At 40.4% G+C, this 27,343-nt stretch overlaps 1 protein-coding gene across 1 annotated transcript in view; it reads left to right on the top strand.

Moving 5' to 3' along the window:
* The window catches only part of LOC142197612 (E3 ubiquitin-protein ligase RNF217), a 58,618-nt gene extending 31,577 nt beyond the window's left edge, over positions 1-27,041 (top strand). The window contains exons 2-6 of the mRNA XM_075268070.1: positions 11,608-11,841; positions 14,943-15,107; positions 21,667-21,868; positions 22,439-22,510; positions 26,700-27,041. Coding sequence (XP_075124171.1) covers positions 11,608-11,841; positions 14,943-15,107; positions 21,667-21,868; positions 22,439-22,510; positions 26,700-26,773 — 747 coding nt within the window. The 3' untranslated portion in view covers positions 26,774-27,041. The remainder of the gene's footprint in view (positions 1-11,607; positions 11,842-14,942; positions 15,108-21,666; positions 21,869-22,438; positions 22,511-26,699) is intronic.
* The last annotated feature ends 302 nt before the right edge of the window (positions 27,042-27,343 follow it).

The following is a 27,343-nucleotide window of genomic DNA, read 5'->3' as shown; positions in this document are numbered from 1 at the left end:
CCCAGCTGAATGTTTGTCCAGCTTCCCCTTGAAGGTTTCCATTGATGGAGAGCTCAACACCTCTCGTGGCAGCCTTTAGTCTAGTTTCTTATGACACATCATTTTGTAGGTGCAGAGCCTAAAAGAGCAAATGAGTGTGACAAAACCAGTCTTCTCACAATGTTAGTAGCAGCATAGATAGGGTTGATTTATCATGGTTTGTGTACCAGAAAACTGTTGTGCAAGACAAAAAAAAAATCTTTTTTTTTTTTTTATTAACAAAAATACAAAAGGAGGTGGTGTAGGTTTCTGTTTAGGCACATGGATGCTGGAAAATGTGCCTAAATTATAACACGGTGTCCACCACGTCATAAACCAGGCAGAAACTCCAGCCGGGCAGGGATTATAAAACTGCAATAGAAAACGCTATTCTTGGTAAATCAACCTTATGAATATAATTAATATCTTTGTATACTTTTACACTGGCTTGTACTTGTGGTCCGTGTTCTGTATCTGTAACTCCTGGGCAACAATGCAAAATCTTTAATGGAGCCCCTACTGATATTTTGTTTGGTGACGTTTGACAGCCCCCTCAGGTACCAGGGCGCATTGTTGAAGATTACTGCTGCACACCTTATTGCTACACTTCTGTGTTTGTGACATTCAAGCCTATGCACAATAAGTCTTTTTCCGGAGAAGCACGGATATCTCTTTAGTACACAATCCCTTTAATTCAGTTGATAATAGTTTCACTGGAAATGGTCAGTGTAGGGATATAATAGTTTAATGATAAACTGAGTGAGTGTTCCTTGCCAATTTACTCCTTCATCACTTTGGGCTTTTGACCTCCCTGCAGGCGTTTTGTTTGTATTTGTGTAGCTGTGACTTGCTTGTATGCAGCAAGTCCCCACTTAACTGGTCTCAGGACATAAATCACTGAGGCAAGTGATTGGCTGCAGCAGAAGCATGAAGAACTGGGCACAGCACTGTAAGCAGTGAGATAGAAAACTGGTATGTATCTCCTTTATTTATTTTTAATCTGCTCCTACCACTAGCCAGTTAAAGTTTAGCCAGTTAAATTTTAGAATTTCTCCGAGGCAGTCTACCCTTCTTCTTCTATCCGTTATTACTTGTGATTTCTTTACATCTAAATTTTGCCAGAATAAACTGTAAAATACTAAACCAGTAGCTAAGAAAAGTGCAAGTGATTTCAAATACAGGTTATGATACAGCTAAAAAGATCCCTAACAGAGAAGCTATTCCAACCTGTGAGAGAGAGAGAAGAAAAGATGAGACCTACCCTATTAAGTCACTAACGTTTGCGGTAGATCTAATTTCTATCTTCAAGACTTACTTTGAATACACTGGATTTTACAATGACCAGTTGGAAATCTGGGGATGAGAGAATGTTGTAATGTTGTATAGGAACTGGCAATGTGAAGGACAGTTGGAGGTCATACGTTGCTCAGTTCTTGGCCATGTGTTCTGCAGAAAGTCCTCATTCTTTCTACAAAGGTACCTAGGTCATTACTAGAAATAAGGTGCGTTTTGGCTGAAGTTTGGATGGATGATGATAGAGGTTTACTGCCTAAGGAACCAACAAGCTGCTAAATTGGTTACCCCTGTCTCATGCTACCCCTGTCTGTGGTTGATAATGTAATAAAAATACAATTAGATCAATAATTCCATATTTATTTTAATTTTTAAAATCTATATCGTGGATGCACCTGCATCACTTATTTGCATTACTTGTACAAGTCTTTATATGTATGGGAGAGTTTATTTACTGTTCAGTAAAACTTTTCAGAACATATCGTTCCACAAAAGATGAGACATCAAGCTGTAAAAAATGCAGTAGAACAACTGTTGCCTTTCACCTTTACACATTAAAACCTGGGAGTATTGATCAGTTTGTGTACATTGTGTAGGCTAACTTCAAGTTGAACTTCTCATTTCTTAGCCTCTCTACACACTGCCTTGAAGTGTGACACTAAACCCCAGGAAAAGCTCCCAGCGTATATGTCATATGTATCTATATGGCACTGTTACCTCGCAGCGCTGGAATCCTTGGTTGCAATCCAGCTAAGGACAACATCTGAAAGGAGCCTGTAGGGAATTTAGCTAGTGAGACCTACTGGAGGCAGTAAGTGATGACCATATCTGTAAAGCACTGAAAAATATGTTGGTGTTATTTAAGCAAGCAAAAAAAAAATAAAAAAAAATTCTGGTACAATTTTTGTAGCAGACGCTAATGCGCTCCAAGGGTTTTTGTCTGAATTCTGTTTTGTATACCTTCTGTATCTTCTTATCAGCTACAAGAACTACAAGTGGATAATGCAGTTTGGTAACATGAGCCTCCTTGTGTGGTGACAGCTGGCCAGTGACACAAGAGTAATGCCATTTATTTAATCAGTAGCCAACATTCCTATAAAATACTACTTAGTCTAACCAAAATTTAGACTAGCTACTATAATTGTGATCAATTATCCCAAGGTTTTGTTCTCACCCTACTGTGCCTTGCTCTACAGGATCCACCTTACCAGCGATTGGCACTACATTATATTATTGGCATCCAGCCTTTACCCAGGTCTCATGCACAAGACTTGGTGGGCACTGATTTGAACAGTCTGGTGGCTCTTAGACCTTTCTAAAAGTTAGTGCAGGTGGAGTGCCTGTTATGACTGCTGTGTGGATTGGCTGGCTTGGGATATTTCTTTGATATTACCAGTCAGTCTGTAAGGTGTCAGTCACAATATCTGTATTAGGCTAGACATTGGCTGTAAATTGTTTGCTGGCCTGCTTGTGATCTGGGCTGGCATGACTGGCTTCTTTCACAGAGTTTGCCGCACTGTATAAATATAATTTTCTGTGTTCTGGCGCTTCCTGTGTGCATGAGTCAGAGGAGGAGAAGCATCTAATGGCTCCGATTTACACATGTGAACATCACTATTAGCAATTAACGTCAGCTGAGTAGTTGTTAAGACCTCCTGCACAAAAAGGTATTATAGCTGGCAGCTCCCCAGTGTAGCCCAGCATGGGAACACTTCTAATTGGCAGTCAGTGAAAGTGACCCGCTGGCTTATTTATAAGCTCTTCACGGCTTCCTCTGGCTAAGCATCAGACATGTTTTTAACTTTACATCCTGATATGTGCTCACGCCATCCTCCAACTTTAATATGGGAAAATATTGTTGGTTTCCCGGACATGTGGGTTTGCCACTTCTTCACTGGAAGGCTTATAAGATTAGGGGTATTCACTATTCAAAATAAACAGTGGTCAATGTTGCCCACTCTTGCCCTCCAATCTAAACAACTGGATCGCCTATCATATGTTTCAGCCTCTTTAACATGTGTGGATTTATTTGAGTGTTGGGGCATGCTCAGTTATGTTTTTTACTTATCTAATTCTCTGATGATACTTCTAGGTAGTATAGAAACATGGTTTTATTTTTACGCATAGGTTGTATATTTCTGCAGGAAATGTGTTTGTTTTTTTTTAAAACCATTTTTCCTGTAATGTAGGAAAAACCTGTTGTGAACAATAAAATAGCAGCATAATTCATCTGACTCCAGACCAAAATAAAAAATATCTAGATTCTTTGGCGTCAAATCACTGTGGCGGTGTCCACTTCAGTGGACCTGTTATAGGGAGTCTGTCAGCAGGGAAATCTGTATCAAACGAATGACCAGTACTTTGTAGGGTTGTTTCTACACTTTCCAAAGTTGTGTCCGCCTTTTTCTGCATTGCAGTTTTATCTTCATCAAATAAATTTTTATTCTTATGCAGATTAGCCGAAAAGGGGCTTTATTAGGGGCGAGTCTTCTCCTGCCAGGGCTGGTTATCTAGAGGAGAAGAAACACCCCTAAAGCCCTTTCCAGCTAGTTGGTATAACAATAAAACACTAATTTTTATGAAAATGGAGATTTAATGCAGAATAAGAAAGGCCCCTTTGAAAAGTGTCGAAGCCGCCTTTCCAAGGACAATATGGTAAATTTTTGAGGAGTTTTGAAAACCACTGTGTAAATGCACAAAATATCAAATGACTCATAACTCACTACATATATACATAATTATTAAGCTTTGTATATTGATCATTTTCACCTTTATTTAGTTTAGATTTTCCTTTTATCTCTCAACATAGATATTTAAAGGGATTGTGCAAGAGTACTCCTGCCCAATCTGGCATCTGCATGCAAAGGTGCAACTGCATGCTTAGCAGTCAGATTTCCAAGACAACCAATGCCCAGCAGGTTTCTTAGACACATCCTAATCTTATTGATACTCCATGTCAAATCAGGCAGGTGAACAACCATATGTCTCTGCCATACTTTCCCAGTTCTGTTATGGCACATCTGAAGAGTTGTGTGTGATGCCAAATACATTGTACAGCTGACACCCAGTTGTAAATGCTAGAGTTGGAGATAAGGTATATCCCAGCAGATTAACTCCTTATATACTGAAAACTGCTACTGCATCTAAAGGGTTTAAAGACTGTGTGACAACCCCCGCAGGTCTGTGTGACCCTGTCTAATATAGTATGTGAACATTGCACGATTGAGTAGCAAACATCCAAACTTTCACATTTATAATATTAATAGGATAGGAGGATACTATATTAAACAGCTCTTGCAGCAGCTTATCTCAGGTTCTGATAAAACCAAGTCTGTTATCTCTCGGTCCACTGTGTACATGCATTTGCATATTATCTGATCTGCTCCAGGCAGTGTGCTGACACATTGACATGGGAAAACCCCTTTAATCCAGATTGGCAGTTTGGGAAAAGAAAATCTAATTTGTCGCAAAATTCTAAAACAACAAAAACTGTGAAGGTAGCCAGAAGTCAACAGAGTTCTTTTCAAGCAGAGCTGAGAGGGATCATCGATGCCAACAACACGCAGATATTATGAGGATTGTGGGATTGTGATATAAGCTGAATACGCTACATCCAGTGGGCTTGAACATCGCCTCTGAGGATGTGACCAACAGTTGACGGGAACCTGTGCGGTGTTCCCACAATCGACATAATATTATCTGCTATCCATGGTTTGCATCTAGAATACAGCAGACATCCCAATCTTTAAAGATCCGACATCCGCTGTAACAGTTTGCCGGATGTCCGGAAGGGTGGTAAAGTAACCTTTTTCATAACTGCTCCACTATATACGCACTTCACCTCATATATTGTAAGCTCTTGATAGCAGGGCCCACACTCCTGTTGAGTGAATTGATTTATTACATTGTCTCTTTGTCTATACATTTACCCTATGATTTGTGAAGTGCTGCAGAATATGTTGGCGCTATAGATTTGTAATATTTGCTATAGTATCACTTTTTACAGTGTACAGAGCCTCTGTGTAATGTGTTCTTGCCAGGAGATTTCATAACAGTAATTAATGATGGGTATCAATGAACCCACCTGTCAACACGGGTTTGGCTGTTACTACCATGCTCAAACAGATTAAAAGCTTGTAATAGCTTGTTTTCAACCGGGGCTCTTGTTTCCTAGAGTGCATGTAAAATGTCCGACCAGTAACAAAAGCTTCCTCGATTATTTTTTCATGAGACTTGAACTACTTTGAAGTCTCTGCGACACATTGCGCTAGGCATAGATAACACGGAATGTGGCCATGTTGAAATCGTTTCATGTAGCTGTGCATTATACGTAGTTTAACAGGTTGTTAGTTTCAGTTTTCACATGACTTTTCCTTAGACTTGCTATTATTTGTAAATGAAGTTTATAGAGGGCAACCTTCATTTACAAAGACAGGTTAAATGATTTTATTAGGTTTTGTTGACTTTTTTTTTTTTTTTTTTTTTTTTTTTTTTGTAACCCAGATTTGGGTTATCTGTCATGGGGCTAAGTTTGTGAAGAAATAGCGTTCAAAAGTATACCACAAATGAATCATTTCTTTCATTACAACAAACAAAATCCAACTTTGGGCTCATTTTTTACCTGTTTTTAGTGCACTTTTGATATGTAACCCAGACGGAAAAGCTCTACCATTCTAAGTATGGTGTTGTCTAGATACTTTTTATGTCGCTCCCGACTGTTCATTTTATTCTAAAATTATATTTTTATTTTCATTCATTCATTTTTATTGGTAGGCCGGTATGCATTAGATATTGTTAGGCAGAATAAGTTACAGTAGCAGTTGCATAACAATACATACCTGTTGTCCTATACAAGCATTAATTATACATAAGATTTTTGCTACGTAATTAGAAGTGCTTCATTTTTTCGCACCGTTTTTGACGCTCACGCTGGAGCTAATCCCTTGTGCTACATTTACATCAGATGTAATTAAGAATGACTAAGCTACTAAACCTGCTGCTTCGTATCAGGTTGTACAGAGGACGGTATTACATTGTGTCAACACAACAGCTAAACCGATTGCACTTCGAGATCAGTGGGTCACAAGTTACCTGTCTAGATCACAGCAGTGTTTACCAGGCGAGAGGGTAGGGTAAGTAAGGAGGATGCACACAGGCTAGTCTGTTAATCATTACTGTGTGTTTCCTATTTCGCGCTTTCATCCAGTGCAGTGCCCATGACCGTGTATCTAACCATACATCCCAGTGTTTATTTTCTTACTCATTCATTTGACATGTATGGTTTCTAATTGGAGACAGATTTTATTTTTTTATGATTATTATTAGAGATGAGCGAACAGTGTTCTATCGAACACATGTTCGATCGGATATCAGGGTGTTCGCCATGTTCGAATCGAATCGAACACCACGTGGTAAAGTGCGCCAAAATTCGATTCCCCTCCCACCTTCCCTGGCGCCTTTTTTGCACCAATAACAGCGCAGGGGAGGTGGGACAGGAACTACGACACTGGGGGCATTGAAAAAAATTGGAAAAAGTCATTGGCTGCCGAAATCAGGTGACCTCCATTTTAGACGAATAGTGGATTTCAAATCCGGGTCATATGAGAATGTGAACTTTGTGACTATGAGACAGGGATAGCTGTACAGGCAGGGATAGCTAGGGATAACCTTTATTTAGGGGGGAATGTTATTAAAAATAACTTTTTGGGGCTCTATCGGGTGTGTAATTGTGATTTTTGTGAGATAAACTTTTTCCCATAGGGATGCATTGGCCAGCGCTGATTGGCCGAATTCCGTACTCTGGCCAATCAGTGCTGGCCAATGCATTCTATTAGCTTGATGAAGCAGAGTGTGCACAAGGGTTCAAGCGCACCCTCGGCTCTGATGTAGCAGAGCCGAGGCTGCACAAGGGTTCAAGCGCACCCTCGGCTCTGATGTAGGAGAGCCGAGGGTGCACTTGAACCCTTGTGCACCCTCAGCTCTGCTACATCAGAGCCGAGGGTGCGCTTGAACCCTTGTGCACACTCTGCTTCATCAAGCTAATAGAATGCATTGGCCAGCGCTGATTGGCCAATGTATTCTATTAGCCTGATGAAGTAGAGCTGAATGTGTGTGCTAAGCACACACATTCAGCTCTACTTCATCGGGCTAATAGAATGCATTGGCCAGCGCTGATTGGCCAGAGTACGGAACTCGACCAATCAGCGCTGGCTCTGCTGGAGGAGGCGGAGTCTAAGATCGCTCCACACCAGTCTCCATTCAGGTCCGACCTTAGACTCCGCCTCCTCCGGCAGAGCCAGCGCTGATTGGCCGAATTCCGTACTCTGGCCAATCAGCACTGGCTAATGCATTGTATTGGCTTGATGAAGCAGTGCTGAATGTGTGTGCTTAGCACACACATTCAGCTCTACTTCATCGGGCTAATAGAATGCATTGGCCAGCGCTGATTGGCCGAATTCCGTACTCTGGCCAATCAGCACTGGCTAATGCATTGTATTGGCTTGATGAAGCAGTGCTGAATGTGTGTGCTTAGCACACACATTCAGCTCTACTTCATCGGGCTAATAGAATGCATTGGCCAGCGCTGATTGGCCGAATTCCGTACTCTGGCCAATCAGCACTGGCTAATGCATTGTATTGGCTTGATGAAGCAGTGCTGAATGTGTGTGCTTAGCACACACATTCAGCTCTACTTCATCGGGCTAATAGAATGCATTGGCCAATCAGCGCTGGCCAATGCATTCTATTAGCGTGAACTGAGTTTGCACAGGGGTTCTAGTGCACCCTCGGCTCTGCTACATCAGATTGCTACATCTGATGTAGCAGTGCCGAGTGTGCATCAGATGTGTAGTTGAGCAAAACTGACTCAGCACTGCTAAGTCTGCATTCGCATAGGAATGCATTGGCCAGCCTTCGGCCAATCAGCGCTGGCTCTGCCGGAGGAGGCGGAGTCTAAGGTCGGACCTGAATGGAGACTGGTGTGGAGCGATCTTAGACTCCGCCTCCTCCAGCAGAGCCAGCGCTGATTGGCCGAATTCCGTACTCTGGCCAATCAGCACTGGCTAATGCATTGTATTGGCTTGATGAAGCAGTGCTGAATGTGTGTGCTTAGCACACACATTCAGCTCTACTTCATCGGGCTAATAGAATGCATTGGCCAGCGCTGATTGGCCGAATTCCGTACTCTGGCCAATCAGCACTGGCTAATGCATTGTATTGGCTTGATGAAGCAGTGCTGAATGTGTGTGCTTAGCACACACATTCAGCTCTACTTCATCGGGCTAATAGAATGCATTGGCCAGCGCTGATTGGCCGAATTCCGTACTCTGGCCAATCAGCACTGGCTAATGCATTGTATTGGCTTGATGAAGCAGTGCTGAATGTGTGTGCTTAGCACACACATTCAGCTCTACTTCATCGGGCTAATAGAATGCATTGGCCAATCAGCGCTGGCCAATGCATTCTATTAGCGTGAACTGAGTTTGCACAGGGGTTCTAGTGCACCCTCGGCTCTGCTACATCAGATTGCTACATCTGATGTAGCAGTGCCGAGTGTGCATCAGATGTGTAGTTGAGCAAAACTGACTCAGCACTGCTAAGTCTGCATTCGCATAGGAATGCATTGGCCAGCCTTCGGCCAATCAGCGCTGGCTCTGCCGGAGGAGGCGGAGTCTAAGGTCGGACCTGAATGGAGACTGGTGTGGAGCTATCTTAGACTCCGCCTCCTCCAGCAGAGCCAGCGCTGATTGGTCGAGTTCCGTACTCTGGCCAATCAGCACTGGCCAATGCATTTCTATGGGGAAAAGTTAGCTTGCGAAAATCGCAAACTGACAGGGATTTCCATGAAATAAAGTGACTTTTATGCCCCCAGACATGCTTCCCCTGCTGTCCCAGTGTCATTCCAGGGTGTTGGTATCATTTCCTGGGGTGTCATAGTGGACTTGGTGACCCTCCAGACACGAATTTGGGTTTCCCCCTTAACGAGTTTATGTTCCCCATAGACTATAATGGGGTTCGAAACCCATTCGAACACTCGAACAGTGAGCGGCTGTTCGAATCGAATTTCGAACCTCGAACATTTTAGTGTTCGCTCATCTCTAATTATTATTATTATGTAATGTGTGCCATGCACACAAGCTTGTATGATCACTTTGACATATAGAGTCATATGTGCTGTATACCACGTAGATCATAGTTTACCCTCTAAGGATTTGCAATATAATGTACTTTCTAACTGAAGTCTAACCTGCCATATCCTGGTAAACCCAAACTGTAAACGTTAACCAGGTTGCTTTCCAAGTATTATGCTGAGTTTTCACTACTGTTGTTGTTATCTACATGTAGGACTTTTCTTCCCATCATGTTTACCTTTTGTAATGGAAGAAATCTTCCATCATATTTACATTAGTCATTGGAAACGGGTGCAGACAGGGGAGGCTTCGTCTTTGTTAGTCTATCACTGCAAAGTCCATTGCTGTCAACAACGGTAGTGTTAACCTCCTTTAAGCCATATAAGCTACATGTAATTGTTAAAGGGATGTTCAAAGGTCAGTAATAATCAGGGCAGGGATGGGGAGAACACAAAATAAGAGCCATTACTTGCTTGCTACATCCCCCTCTGCGACAGTGCTGGGGGTCCCTGACTTTGTTTACTGTGCTGCCCTGATTATTGTATACACCTGAGGCCAGTGATTGGCTGTAGCAGTCATGTGACTACAGACCCTTTTTATTCGCTTTAGGTGGAGATTTTATATGATCTGATGACTGCACAGTGGAAACAGATTTGTAATGAATATATTGGTGTCACAAGAGGTATACAGTCTACAGTTTAAACAGGTTCTCCAGTTTCCGCACATACATTTGTTGTTTGTATAATGAAAAGTTACATTGCAATTTTCTAATATACTTTCTGTATCGATTCCTTATGGTTTTCTAGATTTCTGCTTTCTGATGTTCTTTCTTCCAATGGATAAAAAACTCAGTCCATGGTCATGTGATGAACAAAGGTGCATAGCTCATTCCAGCACAGCAATAACAATATCTTGTAATCACATAACCATGGACTGATTTTTATCCATTGGAAGCGAACAATGTACAGGGGTGTTCAGTCTACCTGAATATGAACACAAAATTCTCTGCGAAAATTCAGCTTTCTACTTTCCAATATAAATCCCCCTGGACTTCAACACACTTATTCCACTTTGCCTCCAGCAATTAGATGCCCTCGGCATAGAAGGCTGGCGACAATTTTTTTTGCTCAAGCATCAACATTCATGGCAGCAATCAGAAACTGAACTTTGACATAATCAAAACATCATGAATGATACTGTAAACCATGCCAACTGAAATGCCCAGTTCATAAGCTATAACACTGACTTTGAACGGAAGATCTTCCAAAATTATTGCCTCCATTTTATTGCACTTTTTTTTTTTTTTTTTTTTTTTTTTTTTTTAACCTTTGGGGGTTAACTTCCCAAAACTGTACCTGGTAGTAGGAAGATGCATCATCACCATAAACAGGAATCATCCTGTCATGGGTTTCTTTAGGCTTCCTTTGTAAGGAATTTAATCACAGAATGATGCCATGAATCCCTCAATTTCTTTGTAGACCCGCACTATACTGCACTTGCTATCCAGTCACTTCCAGTGCTTTCATCAGAATGAACTGCTACTGTGTGTGTTGTCTAGACATGTGTCAACCTGCAAAGACAAGCTCAGCTTACCAATACTGAAGGAACATACTGAGGCCCGATTCATATTGGCGTTTAGATATCCATTCGGGGAGTCCGCTTGGGACTCTTCTCTGTGCATGTTAAGTGCAGAACCGCAAGGACCTCTTTATAGTCTATGGGGTCCATGTGGTTTCTTAGCTAACCGCTTTTTAATACGTATAGGTCTCCATTTGGGGGGTCCCCAAGCAGACTTCTTGAACGCTGATGGGAACTAGGCCTGACGTAGATAACTTATTGAACACCTCTTGTATGACAGCAAGACAATTTGACAAAGTATATTGAAAAATTGTATAACTTTATTATTCAAGCAATATTCATTGATTTGCTGAAACTTGACAACCCCTTTAAAAGTAAATGTCCTAGCTGATGCTGTGCATGCAAAATTATCATGTTAATAAAAAAAATCAACATTTTTCCAGTCTCATATATTAATTTTTCCTTCTGTAAAGATACAATTTTATAAAATGTTGTACAACATATATTTACGAAACTCTATTGAAGATTTTCTGCCTTCTGTTAAACTCTATTGATAAAACTTTGCTCATCTTTTTGTCTTTACTCACAGGTTCAGCTTGGACAAGTTGAGATAAAATGCCCTATAACAGAGTGCAATAAACACTTGGATGAATCCACCATTTTGTTCAACCTGCCACATGATGACATCATCAAGTACAAGTACTTCCTTGAACTCAGCAGGATAGACTCCAGCACCAAGCCCTGCCCACAGTGCAAGCACTTTACAACTTTCAAGAGGAAGATCCACATTCCAACCCCAAGCAAATCCGAGAACAAGTTCAAAGTAAGCCAGTGGTATTGAGGACCCCAAAGTTTCCCTGCCTATATGGTTAAAAAAAAAAAAAAAAAAAAAAAAAGTTTAAAATCATTATAAGATAATTGAAAGAAAGTATTTACAGCGTAACTGCCCATGGGTAGAGGTTTAACATTGGATGGACCTTTCATGTGCTGTTGGATTTGAAGTAATGTATTGTCAGAGAATGACTTATGTAAATGGTATTTTTAACAGAAAATATATATGTAAACCTTTTGTGAATAACAAACCGTTAACAGTTTTCACCCTGACCATAAGAACAGTCACAGTAAGCTGTTCTCTGTAGTGTCAGCTTTGCTGTGTAGACTAGGGCAGTTTCAGTAGAAGACAGATTTAATGAACACTCTGTTGTAGTGTTAGAGACCTGAATAAGGCAAAATAGCAAAACTATACATATACAGAATCATTCAGCTTTCCTAATACTCTGATCTCTGAGGGCAAAGTGCTGTAGTCTGTAAAGCTGTTTATTCTTTCAGGTAACTCCGTTTATTGCAGCTGTATTGTATGCAGACCATGCATAAAAGAGGTGCTTGTGCCAGCATTACAATACAACTGTACAGCAATGATTTAAAAATGAAATGGCTGTTAGATCTGCTATTGAACACTGTTGTTGTTTTTCATAGTTACTATGCGCTATAGTCAGTTTTCAACTAGTAAACTGATGTGGTTACCAAGATTTACCCCCCCCCCCCCCTTGTTTTTTTTTTTTTTGAATGGAGCAGTGGTGTCAAGCACCTACACAATTGGAATGATATACCTATATCTCATGCCAGCCATGAAGTTGAGGTGCAATATGGTAGGTTTAGAGGCCGCAAAATCATGGGCGCAAAATAACGTGGCGTATACGCTCGTAACTCCCATCATTGAAATCAATGGGATCTTTTTGAGCGCTCAAACTCTGACACGCCATATACGTGCCAGATCACGCTACACGTTACATCGTGTGAACGCACCCTAAGGCTATTCCTACTTGTTAGTGAGAAATAATAGCAATTTAATGATATAATCCCTTTAATACAATGCCTTTACTATAAATGTTAAAAGCTGATAACTAGAGATGAGCGAACACTGTTCCGATCAGCTGATCCGAACAGCACGCTCCCATAGAAATGAATGGAAGCACCTGGCACACAGACTTTGCTGGCGGGGGGTTAAGGGGCCGGCCGCCGGCAAAGTCTGCGTACCAGGTGCTTCCATTCATTTCTATGGGAGCGTGCTGTTCGGATCAGCTGATCCGAACAGTGTTCGCTCATCTCTAGTTATCAGCTTTTAACATTTATAGTGAAGGCATTGCATTAAAGGGATTCACTCATCTCTACTGATAACCCCTCATGACTGGTGTAATATTGTAAGCCTGCAGCAGATGCTCTAGAATTAAGAAGCCCTATCTCTTAATAATTCTGGGTCACCATGAGATGTCCCATGTGCTAGAATTGACAGGGATTGGCTTAGATTTCAGGTATAACGGATGCCAGTTTTCTGGTAAGTGGGAAAATGAACAGTCTGGAATATATTTTTAGCAAAATAGCCATGCACCAAAATTGCAGCAGAAAATTGGTGTGGGCATCAAGCATGCATCAAAATTGGAATAAAAAAAATATATACTTTTGAAAATAAGGTTGGGTCTACACTGTCTTTTTGGAACTGCCTCTAAAAGAGCTCCATAACCAACTAAAAAAAAAACTATAAATAAATGCTTGAAATCTTCTGCCATTGATTTCAATGGGAGTCAGCCAGCTTTGTGTGTGTGTGTGTGTGTGTGTGTGTGTGTGTGTGTGTGTGTGTGTGTGTTTTTTTGTTTGTTTGTTTTTTGTTTTTTTTGGATGGAGGTGGTTTCAGCCAGCTGAAAAAAGCAGTAGTCAGCCCTATATTGAGGCCAAAAACAAATCCTATATCCCACTGAAATCAATAAGACAGTTCAAAAAAGTGTTAAAATAAGTGCAAATCTTGGTGTAGCTTTTGTTGCTTCACAAAAACAGCAATCTGGACCAATCTTATAGGTATAATATAATATGTGCTCGCTCTATTTCTTGACCATGCTCTTTGTAAGGATAAACAGAGTGTATTGTGAATGTGCTCCTATATTGAACATAAGTGACCGCATTCCCCTCTGGATTATCAGCGGATCACATTCATTTTTAGCATACCAAACTATTGACTAAACTGTAGCCTGTTGAAAGGTTTTAATGTGAAGCGCAGTTATACAAGACACAAATTACCACAATTCATTAGGAAAGAATATTCCAAACCGCTTTAACTCTGTGACCTGTTTTATGGTGATATTACACGTCCCATGTTATACAAAGATGCATTTCATTAGGGTGCTAATCTGATTGCACTATATGACCAAAATGCAGAGGGACCTGCTGATTCACATGTACGACAGATGGTGGGTAGCTTTAGATCCTACAATCTTGTGTGGTTAGCTTCATATAGATTTTGTCTTGGAGTTAGTTATGAAGTGATGCATTATATATGGGTAGGATAAATTTACCCATAAAGGGTAAAGCTAATGAGACCGGGTTTGTCCAATAATATGGTATGTATAGAGTAGTGGTCCTTATCAGATGTACAACAGAGGGTCAATGCCTGATGACCATGGCACAATAGAAACTAAGACAGACTTTTACTGATGTTGTTTCTCCATGAGGGAACTACCTACAGTTGTGTTTTTTTGTATTGGAAAAACACTGTACTCTTCATTGCATACCTTTCACAGGCAAATGACAAGAAGCAATGTATTTGCATTTAAATCCTGTGCAAAAATGCCCCGTGGCTTACATGAGTTATGTCTTGTCACTTAACTCATTGATAGTGACACAAAGGTAATTTATAACTATTGGTGGATGTGTTTAACCCTTGCTGTGATTGTCTTTACAAAATCCCCTATATGTTATACATGGTAAAATTTACATTATTGTAAACATGGCAAGTCAACTTTCATATTGGCAGCTGCCACAGCTTGTCCGACCGTTGAAGTGCGCAGTTGAAATATATTTTATACTGAACGACTGACTAGAGATCATAACAATGACGCTATATCACAATTTCTTATTCTTTTCTGCTTTTAGATTCAGTGTCCATCTTGCCAATTTGTGTGGTGTTTTAAGTGCCATTCTCCCTGGCATGAAGGTGTAAACTGCAGGGAGTATAAGAAAGGGGACAAGCTTCTACGTCACTGGGCCAATGAAATTGAGTATGGGCAGAGAAACGCTCAGAAGTGTCCCAGGTGCAAGGTGCGTATTAAAGGGGCTGAGAGGGTCATAGGAGTCGCTTAGCCTACTATGAAACTATGATTTTCGTTCATGTATGAAGAGTTTTATCTGATTTTATCATTTATTTTTCAGTCCATTTCAAATTTGTTATAGATAGAACGGAGAATGTAATGCTAAATATAAATAGAACAGTTTATGTAAATGAGACAATATTGCAATATCTAGTACAATGTACAGCGCTCCATGTAAACAATAAAGTGGTAGCAGCTCTTGCACAAAACTATATCCCCTTCAAATGGTTGTCTGGTGGGGTGCCGGAGTCTGATATTTCCCCCAGTCTGAAGGATAACGTTTCTTAAGCATTTAAAGGGATTCCATCATTGGTGTCAGTGGTCTTGAGACATTCCTGGATAGCCTTTAAAAAGGCAATTCTACTACTACCGTCTTTTTTCGATTCTCCCATCCGTTCCATTGTAATCCTGGTTAATTACTTTCTGTAAATAAACCACCAAGCACCCTGGGCGTTCCCCATGGCCTGCGAGAACCACCACCCCCTCCCCCCAACTTCATACATTCACGCCTCTCCTCCCTGGATGTTCTTCCTGCCAGATCGCACTGCTGCATTTCAATGCCCGAGCTCCATTTTGTTGTAGCTCACTATGGAACTCCGCATACTGCTCAGTATGCTGTTCTGTAGCGACCTACAACAAAATAAAGGTATGAGGTGGGAGGGGTGCTCGCAGGCCCTGGGAAACGCCCAGGGTGCTCGGTGATTTCATTTACATAAGTAATTAACCCGGATTACAATGGAATGGTGGGGAAAATCGAAAAAAAGAAGGTAGTAGAATAGCCTTTTTAAAGGCTATCCAGGAATGTCTTTATCTCAAAACCACTGACACCAATGATAGAATCCCTTTGACATTGTGTTATATATGGCAAATTTGAAACACTGGGTCAGATTATTGTAAATTGTCTTTAATGGAAAGTTTGAGTTGCCCATAGCAACCAATCCCAACACAGATTTAATTTCTTCTAGCGCTTTTGAAAAGTAAAAGCGCTGCTGAATGGTTTCCATGGGCAACTAAGAGTTTTTCCTTAAAACACCGTTCCTAAGGTTACATTCACATCTCTGTTGCAGTGTGTGTCAAAAATTGATAGACAAAAAAAGGCCTACAAGTCCAATTTTTTTTTTTTTTTTTGTCCAGTGGTGTCAGTTTAATTGGGTCCGCCTGGCTCCATTTGTAACCGCTGCTCTAGCAGTCCTCCTATTTGTTCTTCTGGTCCTCTGACAGACCAGAACATCTGATAGAATGACGCTAGTGTGAACCTAGCATATATCTGCCAATTGTCTAAGGCTAGGGTTCCATGTTGCTAAACGCAGTGACTTTATGTAGTACCTTCAAAGTCAAGGGGATTCTCGCTAACCCCATTCACACATTGCAGCATTTCCGCTGTGGATATTTTTCTGTAATTTCAAAAACCGTTGCATTTTTGTTAATAGCAGCATATCATTTCTACCTACGGAAACGCTGATGTTTCCATAGAGGTATAATAGGGACAGTGATAATTGGGACTTTCTGTGATGAGTTCTGCGTAAAACACAAACAAACAAACAAAACGACAAACGCCATGGTCTTTTCCGCAGCACTTTTGTCTGCGGCTAGCTACATGGGACCATTCACAACACAGTTTTCAGTTTCCAAGAGTCACTATAATAAATGAAAGCTGCAAAGTGATTGGTTGCTGTGTCAAGCTTAGTTTACAATGCTTTGCAATAAAACATCATTTCACAGATTCATCCTATGACCGTGTTCATTGACCATATTCCAGTAAGTAGCATTGCCGTCACAGCCATCACATTTGGGTCTCCATGAAATAGTGTAAAGGAGGTCATGCACCATGTAATACTACATATATGGCTGGTTGCATGTTTTACTCATTGATATTGCTGTATTGCCAGGGCCTTAGAGACAGATCTGCAAGGATCAACCAATGACCACGGCAGCTTTCTTTAAAAAAAAAAAAAAAAATAAAATTATTTTTTAAGACTACCATATTACAACAATGTCACATCTTGCATAAATCCAAGGGTCTGGTGTTAAGCTCCAAGTAAGCTTGGGAAAAGTGAAGTTGTGGGTTGTCCTGTGGGTTAGCGAGATAACACTATAATGTTTACAAATGGATGCGTTTAACCTGCTTGTGTGCTTTCTTCAGAGATGCTGCCCTGCAGAAGTGTCATGTCCTTGCGTATCTAACTGATCTCGCAAGGTGATGTTAGATAACTTCACTGTTTTCAGTATCATGGGCTTGGAGCTTGTATTCTCACAAATGTCATGCCGGCATTAATAATTTACAATCCACTGCAGCAAAAACAAACTTTGTAACCAGAGTTTATTTAACCAGGACAATCTTTCACAAAGAAGTCCCAATGTAATGATCACATCTCATGTTACAATAATCTGCCATTGCTGGAGAACACTTCCCACCTGGGCCCCATCGTGTGATGTGCAGATGTGCCAGTCTATTATGCTGACTTCTGTGTGCCCTCCATATGTGGTCTACTCAATTTTAAAGGACAAGTCTGACAATAGCCAGGACTTGTGAGCTTTCAGCAACACCTCTGAGTTGACAAAAGTTAAGTAAGTTTACTGTTTCACATACCCTGAGGCAAGAACGCTCAATGGCCATCTGATTGTAGTGTCACAATGTTCACTATTCCTGTGCAACCTGAACGCACTTGGGTATAAACACGCTGTGTTATCAGTTCCTGACAGTGTTGGGAGTGGGTTAGAAAGGAGTTTTGTTTTTAGAAACAACAGAAGACAACAGTCACTTGGTTTCTTCAGTTTTATTTAGAGAGGTTGTGTTATAACTGGTGCAAAACAAGCTCCTTAAACCCATCACTTGCCCCTTACCTACCTACTGGTTGGTTGAACTAGAAGATGATAGCTGTCATGGGGATAAGTGTGTACACTGAAAGCAGACTCAGTAATGGTATAAATACAAAAACTGATAAGGAGTGTATGTCATTAGTAAGTTTATCTGTTAACCTTCTACCCTTATCCTTGCATGATCGACCAGGACCCTTCTTAATCCAGGAATACCTGATAGGCTGCAATGCTTAAATATTAATGCAATATTAAGAAAAAAAAAGTGCTAAAGCTTATTTTGTGGGTATGTTTTTTATTTTTTCCATGAACAACAATCGCACAATTGATCACACTTTTTGATTTTAGTTTTTATTGAACGGTGAAGACACGAGAGATCAGCATTTTTTATTTTCCCCACCCCGCTATGGCATTCACTGTACGGGAAAAATATTTTTATAACTTTGTAGATTGAGCATTTTCGGACACATGGATGCCTAATGTGTATGTGTTTTAACGGTATTTTTTTAATATGTATTCTAGTGAAAGTGGGGTGCTAAAGCTTTTTTAATAAAAAGAAAAAAAATTGCCTGTCTTCCTATCCAAATCTTCTGAGCACAGAACATCATCACTTCCTTCTGGGGGGAGGACCGGCTTTTTTTCTTGCCATCTGCCGGTGCCTGTACAATAGAGCCGGCACTCTGGCTCTTTTGCGTAGGTATGTGAGACCGGCAGATACCAAGAAAAGGAGCCAGCCCCCCCCCCCCCCCCAGAAGGAATCGTTGGACCGTGCGTAGACAGATAAGTATAATGGGGTGAGTCCAGTACTGATGACATTCAGTTTCTGGAAATGGGGACACTGATTGTCACCAGAAAATGTGTCTGAGGTGGTCGGATAAATATACATTTTTGGTAAAGTGAGTAAGATAGAATTTAAGTGGGGGAGGGTGTTTAGCTTGGTTTAGAAATGATTTTATCCCAGACAACCCTTTTAATGGTCAACAAATTTTGTGTAAATTGGCAGATTCCATAATCCAGTATCTAGTGATTGGCATTATTTGTAATATGCAGAGATCATTCAAGGGAATGTTAGGTCCTCTTTAATACTGAAAGGCGCAGACTCCCTGCAGTGGTAAACATCCATGTATAGTTTCATTCCATAACACTGCCTGTCCTTAATAAGAGGGCAACTGACTCTCCCGTTGTACCCTAGGCAGTGAAGCCAGCATTCTATTCAGTGTAGTAGAAACATTTGATACTGTGCCAGTAAATTTTCCCTGTCACCTTCACAAGTATAATCCGGATTAGTGGAGAGATTACAGCAGTGGGTGGGATAAGCAGTGGGATAATGGAATACCCTGTATTGTGGAACAGTTGGAGATTGCGATCAGATCAAGTATTTGTGACGGGTGATTAAACATCCTGTCTATATTACACAGCTCTTCAGCCGGCTGCCCCGAGTCTGAAGTCTGTGTCTGCTGGATGTTATTTTCTGAACATTTAGGTTATGTTTTTTTTTTTTTTTTTGTTACAAGTTAATATTGATTGTTCTAGTTTGTCCAAGATGACTGTGCAATCATTGTGAAAATACATGACACGGTATTATAATAGCCCACCATTCACACAGCTTTCAGAATCTTCTTTGATCTACAGAACCTTGGAATGGGTCATGCGTTATGATGAAAGTATTTCTCCAGCATGCTTTGCCAGTCCTTTGATTTATGTGTGTTGATATTTGTTTCCCATATAGAATACAACTGTGCTTAATTTCCCAACACTTGTCTGCCCTCAGGGGGATCTTTGCCATGTAGCATATCACTCATATAGTCAGGTGGCTAGCACAGAACATGGCTTGTGCCATCGTACAGGCATTATTCAATGAACTAAATAATTTCAGGTTACCGTTTATTAAGTACCCTTTCATATGGCTGTTGTTTTATATTCTCCATACTCTCTATACTCTCTCTGGGAGCCATAGAAGATGAAAAAAATGGACGTGAAGTGCAAGGAAATCTGACTTTACACTGAATATACTTTTCTGACCCAGAAAACAAATCTGAATCCAAGAGTCCACATGATGGGGGGGGGACCTACTGTATGAATGAGGATGGCCCCCATTAAGTTAAAGGTTTTAGTGTGCAGGCATATTGCACAACAGTTGTTGAGCAGACTGCAATCTGTCATCTAAAATGGCTGTAGTGCTATGACCATAAAACTGTGTGTAGGTCAGTGGGAAGGATTTTCTCCATGGAGAAGTTCAGACATCTGTTTGCCCTTAAAGGGTATTACAGATTATTTATCTTTTTAACCCCTTGGGAGGTTTAAAATGCTAGACTCTGCACACTTACCTGTCCTTTCAGCCGGAGATCCAGCAGAGCGTCTCCGCTCAGGTCCCCTGACTTCCCGACCTTTGCCCTGAACACCGATGCTTCGGCCAATCAGCAGCTGAGCAGTGATGCTGTGTTCAGTCATTGATTGGGTGACACGCTCAAGCACAGACAAATAAATGGTAAAGAGAGACTCTGCTGGATTCCCGGGTGAACAGACAGGAGAGTATGCATTGTTAATTTATTTACTTTTTAACTCCTTCAGAGGGTTAAAATAATAAATTGTAACACCCCTTTAAGCGTTCTTTCAGCTGCCCTGGTTCAGAGAGTAATTCAATAAAGAGGACTTGTGAAAAGTGTGTTTATCCATTTACATTTAGCGGTTCCAAAAATGTAAGACCCATTAGTGTTTATGCAAATGAGGGTCTGTTACCCAAACTGTTTTTAGGTGGGTAGGGGGTGGTAGAAATCACAGCATGGTCATGAAGTGACTGAGAGCTGTGCCAATCTGTGGCCTTCCTGCAGTTTTCTGATTGATAATGGGTAAAACTGCTGCTTACCTGCAAACCATGTCTGGCATAGATTTCTATCCTGGCAATCTGGACCCTTGTGAGGTGCGCAATAATTTTTAAGAGGCTGGAGCATTTTAATAATTATGACGCATATTATGCCAGCAGAAGAATTAAGACTCCTGTAGAAAACGCCAGCCGTAATATATTCCGAATATATACCCAATTAATCTGTAATTATTTTATTTCTTTACTGTGTTTTAGCTCAATTTGGATTTACATGAATTTGTCACTGTGTGACCTACAAAGTTACTCTTTATAATTAATCTAACTATGGTTTGATTAAAATCACCATGGTATATCTTTAGTATATCTATTTTATATTGAACTGTATGTATACATGTGTACTGACATAAATGGCGCATAAGCCCCCTCTGCTGGCCGCCTTTTGCATTTCACTATCCCTTTTATTTTAAGTAGTATTTTTCTTATACACACTAAAAATAATGGCTATTGAACCAAGAAATACTGGTCTGGTGTTGACCTTTTACATTTATTAGAAAGTAACATGTACCGTATTCTTGGATTTTATTGCAGAGGTCACATGCGAAAAAAGAAGAGATGCTACAGTAGTAAGACCATTAGACTAGCCTCACCACAGAGCTGCAGTTGCAGCCGAACTATTTAGGGGGATGTTTTGTTTCTGTTTACACTAAAGCCAGTGCAGTGTGAAATTAAGTATTTAAAAAAAAAAATAAAATATATATATATATATATATATATATATATATATATATTTATATAGTTATATAGTTTCTCGTTGATTTTGGCCTTCTGAGATCACTATATTTCTTGCTTCCACTTTGCAACTTTGCAGGTCCATATTCAGAGAACAGAAGGCTGTGACCATATGACCTGTTCTCAGTGTAACACTAATTTTTGTTACCGTTGTGGGGAGAGATACCGTCAGCTACGATTCTTTGGTGATCACACATCAAACCTCAGTATATTTGGATGCAAATACCGCTACCTCCCCGAGAGACCGCATGTAAGGAGATTAGTCCGAGGCTCTGTTTGTGGTGAGTCCATGAATTGCTAGATATTTATTTGTACAGTAATGGAACACATATTACTTAAGAAAACCTTGAACTCAAAAAGTCCGATCCTAAAGATCAGTTCTTGGGATGGGATAAAGATATTGTGGTCTGTAGACTGCAAAGCTAGTTACTGAAGATGACAAGAAATACAGTATGTTCTAGTAAATGCATGATGCACAGTTATACCTCATTGACACTGTATGTTCATGATAAGCTTTCAATCCACCTGTAGAACATATGCTATCATTTCATGTTAGATTCATTCTTTCTTTTTGTGGGTAAAAAATATAATCACTTACAAACTCAAGCTGTCACACTGCACATGCTGTAGCCTCCATTCCTTATTCTATACAGTGCATGAGATTTCCAAAACCCATGTACGAAATAAGTTTACATACAACTGTATACATGTGTGGGAAAAAAACCTGGTCTACTGTAAACAGTACATTTATTACATTTAGAATAGCAGTAAAAGTAGTAAATTCCAGATCTTCAAGGCTGCTGTTGAATCTTAGATAGCTTTGTACAATAATAACCTCTCTTGTTTTTCAGCTGGGAAGCTACTTATTGCACCTTTGCTCCTAGTCATTGGCCTGGCATTGGGAGCCATTGCAGTTGTAATAGGTAAGAATGAATTATTGTTGGCACTTCATGTGAAAACACATCAGGCATTAACGTCAAATTTCTAGGTTGGCTATGTCTAGTCCCAGATATAAAATATTTTAAATATCTTCATATTTCCCATCCATTTGTGTAATGGAGACGTATAATCTAGAAGATAACCACTATTAAGAAATCCTTTAGTGGCCAATTGTGATTTGTGTAAAAAAAAAAAAAACCTCCATGAACTTCAGACTTCAGGAAAAGGCCATATTTATGAGTGCTCCAAGGACTGCTTTCTTTAGTGTCACTAGGATGACATTGAAGGTTGCTATAAACTATGCCAGATACAGCAAAAAAATTTGTATCGTACACCAACACTTCCCCAGTAAGATGTGTACCATGTTTTTTCTTAAAAGGATTCTATCATAATACCCTTTTTATACTAAATACACGTCGGAATAGCCTTAAGAAAGGCTATTCTTCTCTTACCTTTATTATTCTGATCCGCACTACCGTTCCTGAGAAATATATATTTTTTTCCTTTTGTATATAAGTTTTCTCGCAGCACTGGGGGTGTTCCCCAGTGCTGTTCAAACACACTCTCCAGTGACGCCTCTGTCTACTTCTCCGCCTCTTCTTTCACGCTCCCATCGTGTCTTCGTCCAAAAGCGCCGACTGTGCATGTCGTCAGCCACTTTCCTGTGGCCTCTCCCGTTTGGCCACAGGAAAATGCTGATGAACCTGTGCAGTCAGCACTTTTGGACAAAGACACAATGGGAGCGCGAGAGAAGAGGCGGAGAAGAAGACAGAGGCGTCACTGGAGAGTTTTCAGCATCAGTGCTGTGAGAAAACTCATTTACGTAAGGAAGAAAGAAGATATTTCTCAGGAACGGCGGCGCAGATCAGAATAATAAAGATGAGAGAAGAATAGCCTTTCTTAAGGCTATTCTGATGTGTATTTAGTTCAAAAGTGGTATTCTAGTTATAGAATCCCTTTATTTCAGTTAATATAGTTGAATAGTTAGAATATAACACCACAATAACAGATTGCACAAAACCACAGAGCTGAAGAGTCATCACTTGCAGCTAGGCCTGTTGCTAAGCAAGTTCTCAGACTTTGTTAGGTGTAAGTACCAACCAATGAGACCCACAGCCCATTGACAACAGGGCACAGTTATGTACAGAGAAACTAATAGAGACTTGTGATGACAAATCTGACCACCGCAGCAAACGGTTCTCACCACACCATAAATTTCTTCTTAAATAAACATTTTCTCTTTGACTGGGCGGATTATTCTGTAGAATAATTAAAATCTCTTCTGTGTACAACTGTCAGGCTGTTATTTCCAGCTTTGCCCGCTGGCAGCTGAACACATGTAGCCGTCTGCTCACTTCGGACATAATCTGGGACACCTGCTGTGCATCCTATTGCAGACTGTATACAAGCTCATACAGATGGAGGATAGACACAAATCCTTGTCAATGCTTTTTATGTATTTAATGTTTAAAATCCAGGATATACCTCAAGTGACATCCACAACAGCCCTTGTTGGTAAAACAGTTTAATGAACACATCCAATTACATATAGAAGTCCTACATATATTTGAGCCACTTAAAATAATTCACTAGACCTTCTATTTGTTTAGCCTTAAGGTGTCCATTAGACTAAATTAGACATTAATTGATGAAAATGGGATATTCTAACCAGAAGAGATGTTTTAGCTGACTGATGGCAGGCAGTCAGTGGCCTGGTAGAAAGTCGGCCATGTTAAAGGGGGTCTCTCAGCAGTAAATGGCTTAAATACCTAATTGAAGTTTAAAAAAGTCTGCTCTTCAACTTTGTAGCCCCATTTCATGTCAATCTCCATTTTAGTCACCTGCTTAAAGGGGCGTTCACACTACCTTTGGTGTCTGCTCAGCGGTGTCCTTTGCTATTGTCCGTACAAGATTTTAGCAATGGATGCTAGCTGGTCCATTTGCAATTTCCATTCATTTCAATGGGATTTTATCTTGTGTTCGTTTGTGTCCTGTAGTGTCCGTTTACAACCAAATCCTACATGCAGGACTTTTCTGTCTGTTTGAAAAAACAAACAGTGTCTGTTTTTGTTTTTTTTAACATTGAGGTCTATGGGCAACTGACTAACGGATAGCCATTATGATAGGTGTCAGTTTTTGTTTTTTTTAAACTGACACCGTCTGAGTGGACACTAACGGTAGTGTGAACCCTACCCAACAGTAACAGGTTTGGGAACTGTAGAATCACCACTACAAGGTACTGGTATTGGATTTATAACCACTGCTGACACTCCTTAAAATGTTTATTTGGTAGTTAAAAAACAAAACAAGCTTTCTTTCAAGTTGTGAGCGTTGTTCACTAATCATTCGTCAAACAGTTGTGTAACCATCAACCTATTTTTGTGTAATATATATACATGATATATATAATATATGTTTTTACTAGGTATAGTAAATATGTTACATAGCATAGTCGGAAGATTTTTCTTAAGGAGCTATCCTCTTTGTACAATATCTTTCCATTACTCCTATTATCCATAGGAGAGCCACCACAATTGCTTGATACAATGGGAAGATTTATAAAAATTGGCATAAAAGGCATAATAAATCTGGCCCATTGTGTTTGTGAATTGTGAGATAAGTAGATGTGGATATTAGTTAGCCATGTGCGTTACTTTTATTTAAAGAAAAATCTTTTATTTTAACATTATAGGGTTGTAGTTCTTTCAGATGCCAATAGGTGAACAAGCATGTATCTCTGTACCCAGAATAAGCCACACTCACTGGACTACCCACTTGTGATATGGTGAGTGGGTTAAAGGGATTCTATCATTGAAAAAACTCATTTTTAACTAAGCATATATTTGCATATCCTTTAGAAAGATTGTTCTAAACGTACCTTTTGTATGTTAATCGCTTCAGTTTTTGAATGAGCCTGTTTATATCCATATGCTAATTAGGCAGTGAGCACTGCCGTGTGTGTGTGTGTGAGTGAGAGTGAGAGAGAGCAGGGAGGCTGCTGCTGATGACTCACTAGCCTTCCCTGCGCTCACACACAGCAGACAGTGCTCACTGAGACTTATAGTGCTCGTTACTGGCTAATTAGCATATGAATAAAAACAGGCTCATTCAAAAATGACTGAGGGGATTAACATACAAAAGGTATGTGTGGAATAGCCTTTCTAAAGACTATGCAAATATATGTTTAGTTAGAAATGAGTTTTCCCAATGATAGAGCCCCTTTAAGGGAGTATCTAATTTATTTTGTTCACCTGATAACTCTAGAAAGACCTGCACAGCCTCCCAAAAATGGTGAAAGTGCTGTCTGTGTCATCTTGGAGTTACTGTACATGGTCAGTAAGATGTTTGCACAATTTAACACTTTGGTGCTGCTCTGTTCTGGATTTCTCTGGGATGCACTGAGTAGCTGGTAGTATGCTTCTCATACATCCCTCCCATAAGGTGTCCAGAGAGGCTGTTCAAAAGTGTCATGGGCACCACTACCTTACTCTGGTTATAGGTTTACACTAGAGATGAGCGAGTAGTGTTCGATCGAGTAGGTGGTCGATCGAATACTACGGTATTCGAAATACTCGTACTCGATCGAACACTACTAGCTGTTCGAAGTTTAAGGTTCGATGCAGAACCAGCGTTGATTGGCAGAATGCTATACATTCTGCCAATCAACGCTGGTTCTTCTCTCACCTTTAGAAGTCTTCTCCGTGCGGCGTCTTCCGGCTGGAATTCACTCTGCCTAGGCATCCAGCCTAGGCAGAGCCGACTGCGCATGCGCAGTCGGCTCTGCTCAGGCTTCGGGCTGGGCAGAGCCGACTGTACACGACCGCGCATGCGCAGTCGGCTTTGCCTAGGTCCCGATGCCTAGGCAGAGTGAATTCCAGCCAGAAGACGCCGCGGGGGCGCTGCGCCGGGAGAAGACTTCAAGGAGAATCCAGCCCGACCATCACTCGTGGACTTGGTAAGTATAATTTTATCGAATTTTGCATATCCCTGAAATGAGCATTTCCCCCCATAGACTATAATGGGGTTCGAAATCCGTTCGAACAGTTGAACAGTGTGCGGCTGTTCAAATCGAATTTCGAACCTCAGACATTTTATTGTTCGCTCATCTCTAGTTTACACATCTTTTTAGTTAAGGAAATACATTATAATTTGGTGCTCTGTGTTTTTCTCTAGGATTATTTGGACTGCCTATCTATTGCCTTTGTAAGAAAAAACGAAAAAGAACACGGACTGGAATGCCATGGTAAGAGTGGAGGACTTCCTGAAGCTTGAAAAAGTCCTGTGGGGGCCAAACGATGCTGTGTAACCAGAGAACATTCAAGCCTTTGTCACCTGATCTTGGAACACAGACAGTAGACTGCTGTTACTTCAATATTCCGCTTTCTAAACAGCCCCCAAAGGCAGACCATGATGCCACCTGCTAATGGTGCACTCCTAGCTGGATATGCCCAGAATTGCTGCTTTTTTTATTTGTGATATTTGTATTTTTATTTTGGAACATTTTATTGAATTGCCATTCCCTTCATAGAAATGTAGATTAGTTTTTGTTGTTTTTTTTGTCTTTTAGACAATCAAAGTAATTCTTCTGATCAGAACTTGAAGGCTTGAGCAGCCTGTGTCTATTCCTAAAGCCTTTGTCACAGAACTGGCCTACTTTAAAGAAACCTTGGACTATTAATATTGAAAAGTTCTACCTAGTTCAGTATAGTGCAAAGTCAGTAATGGAGGTCGCAGTATAGAGGACTCTTACATTACACATGCAATGTGTATAAGACCTGGTGATTTAAGATTTCTGAAATGCTGACCTGCATGAAGTC

Source organism: Leptodactylus fuscus, chromosome 3, assembly GCF_031893055.1.
Source record: "Leptodactylus fuscus isolate aLepFus1 chromosome 3, aLepFus1.hap2, whole genome shotgun sequence".
Classification (NCBI taxonomy): Eukaryota; Metazoa; Chordata; class Amphibia; order Anura; family Leptodactylidae; genus Leptodactylus; species Leptodactylus fuscus.
This window is presented reverse-complemented; position numbering and strand designations above follow the sequence as displayed.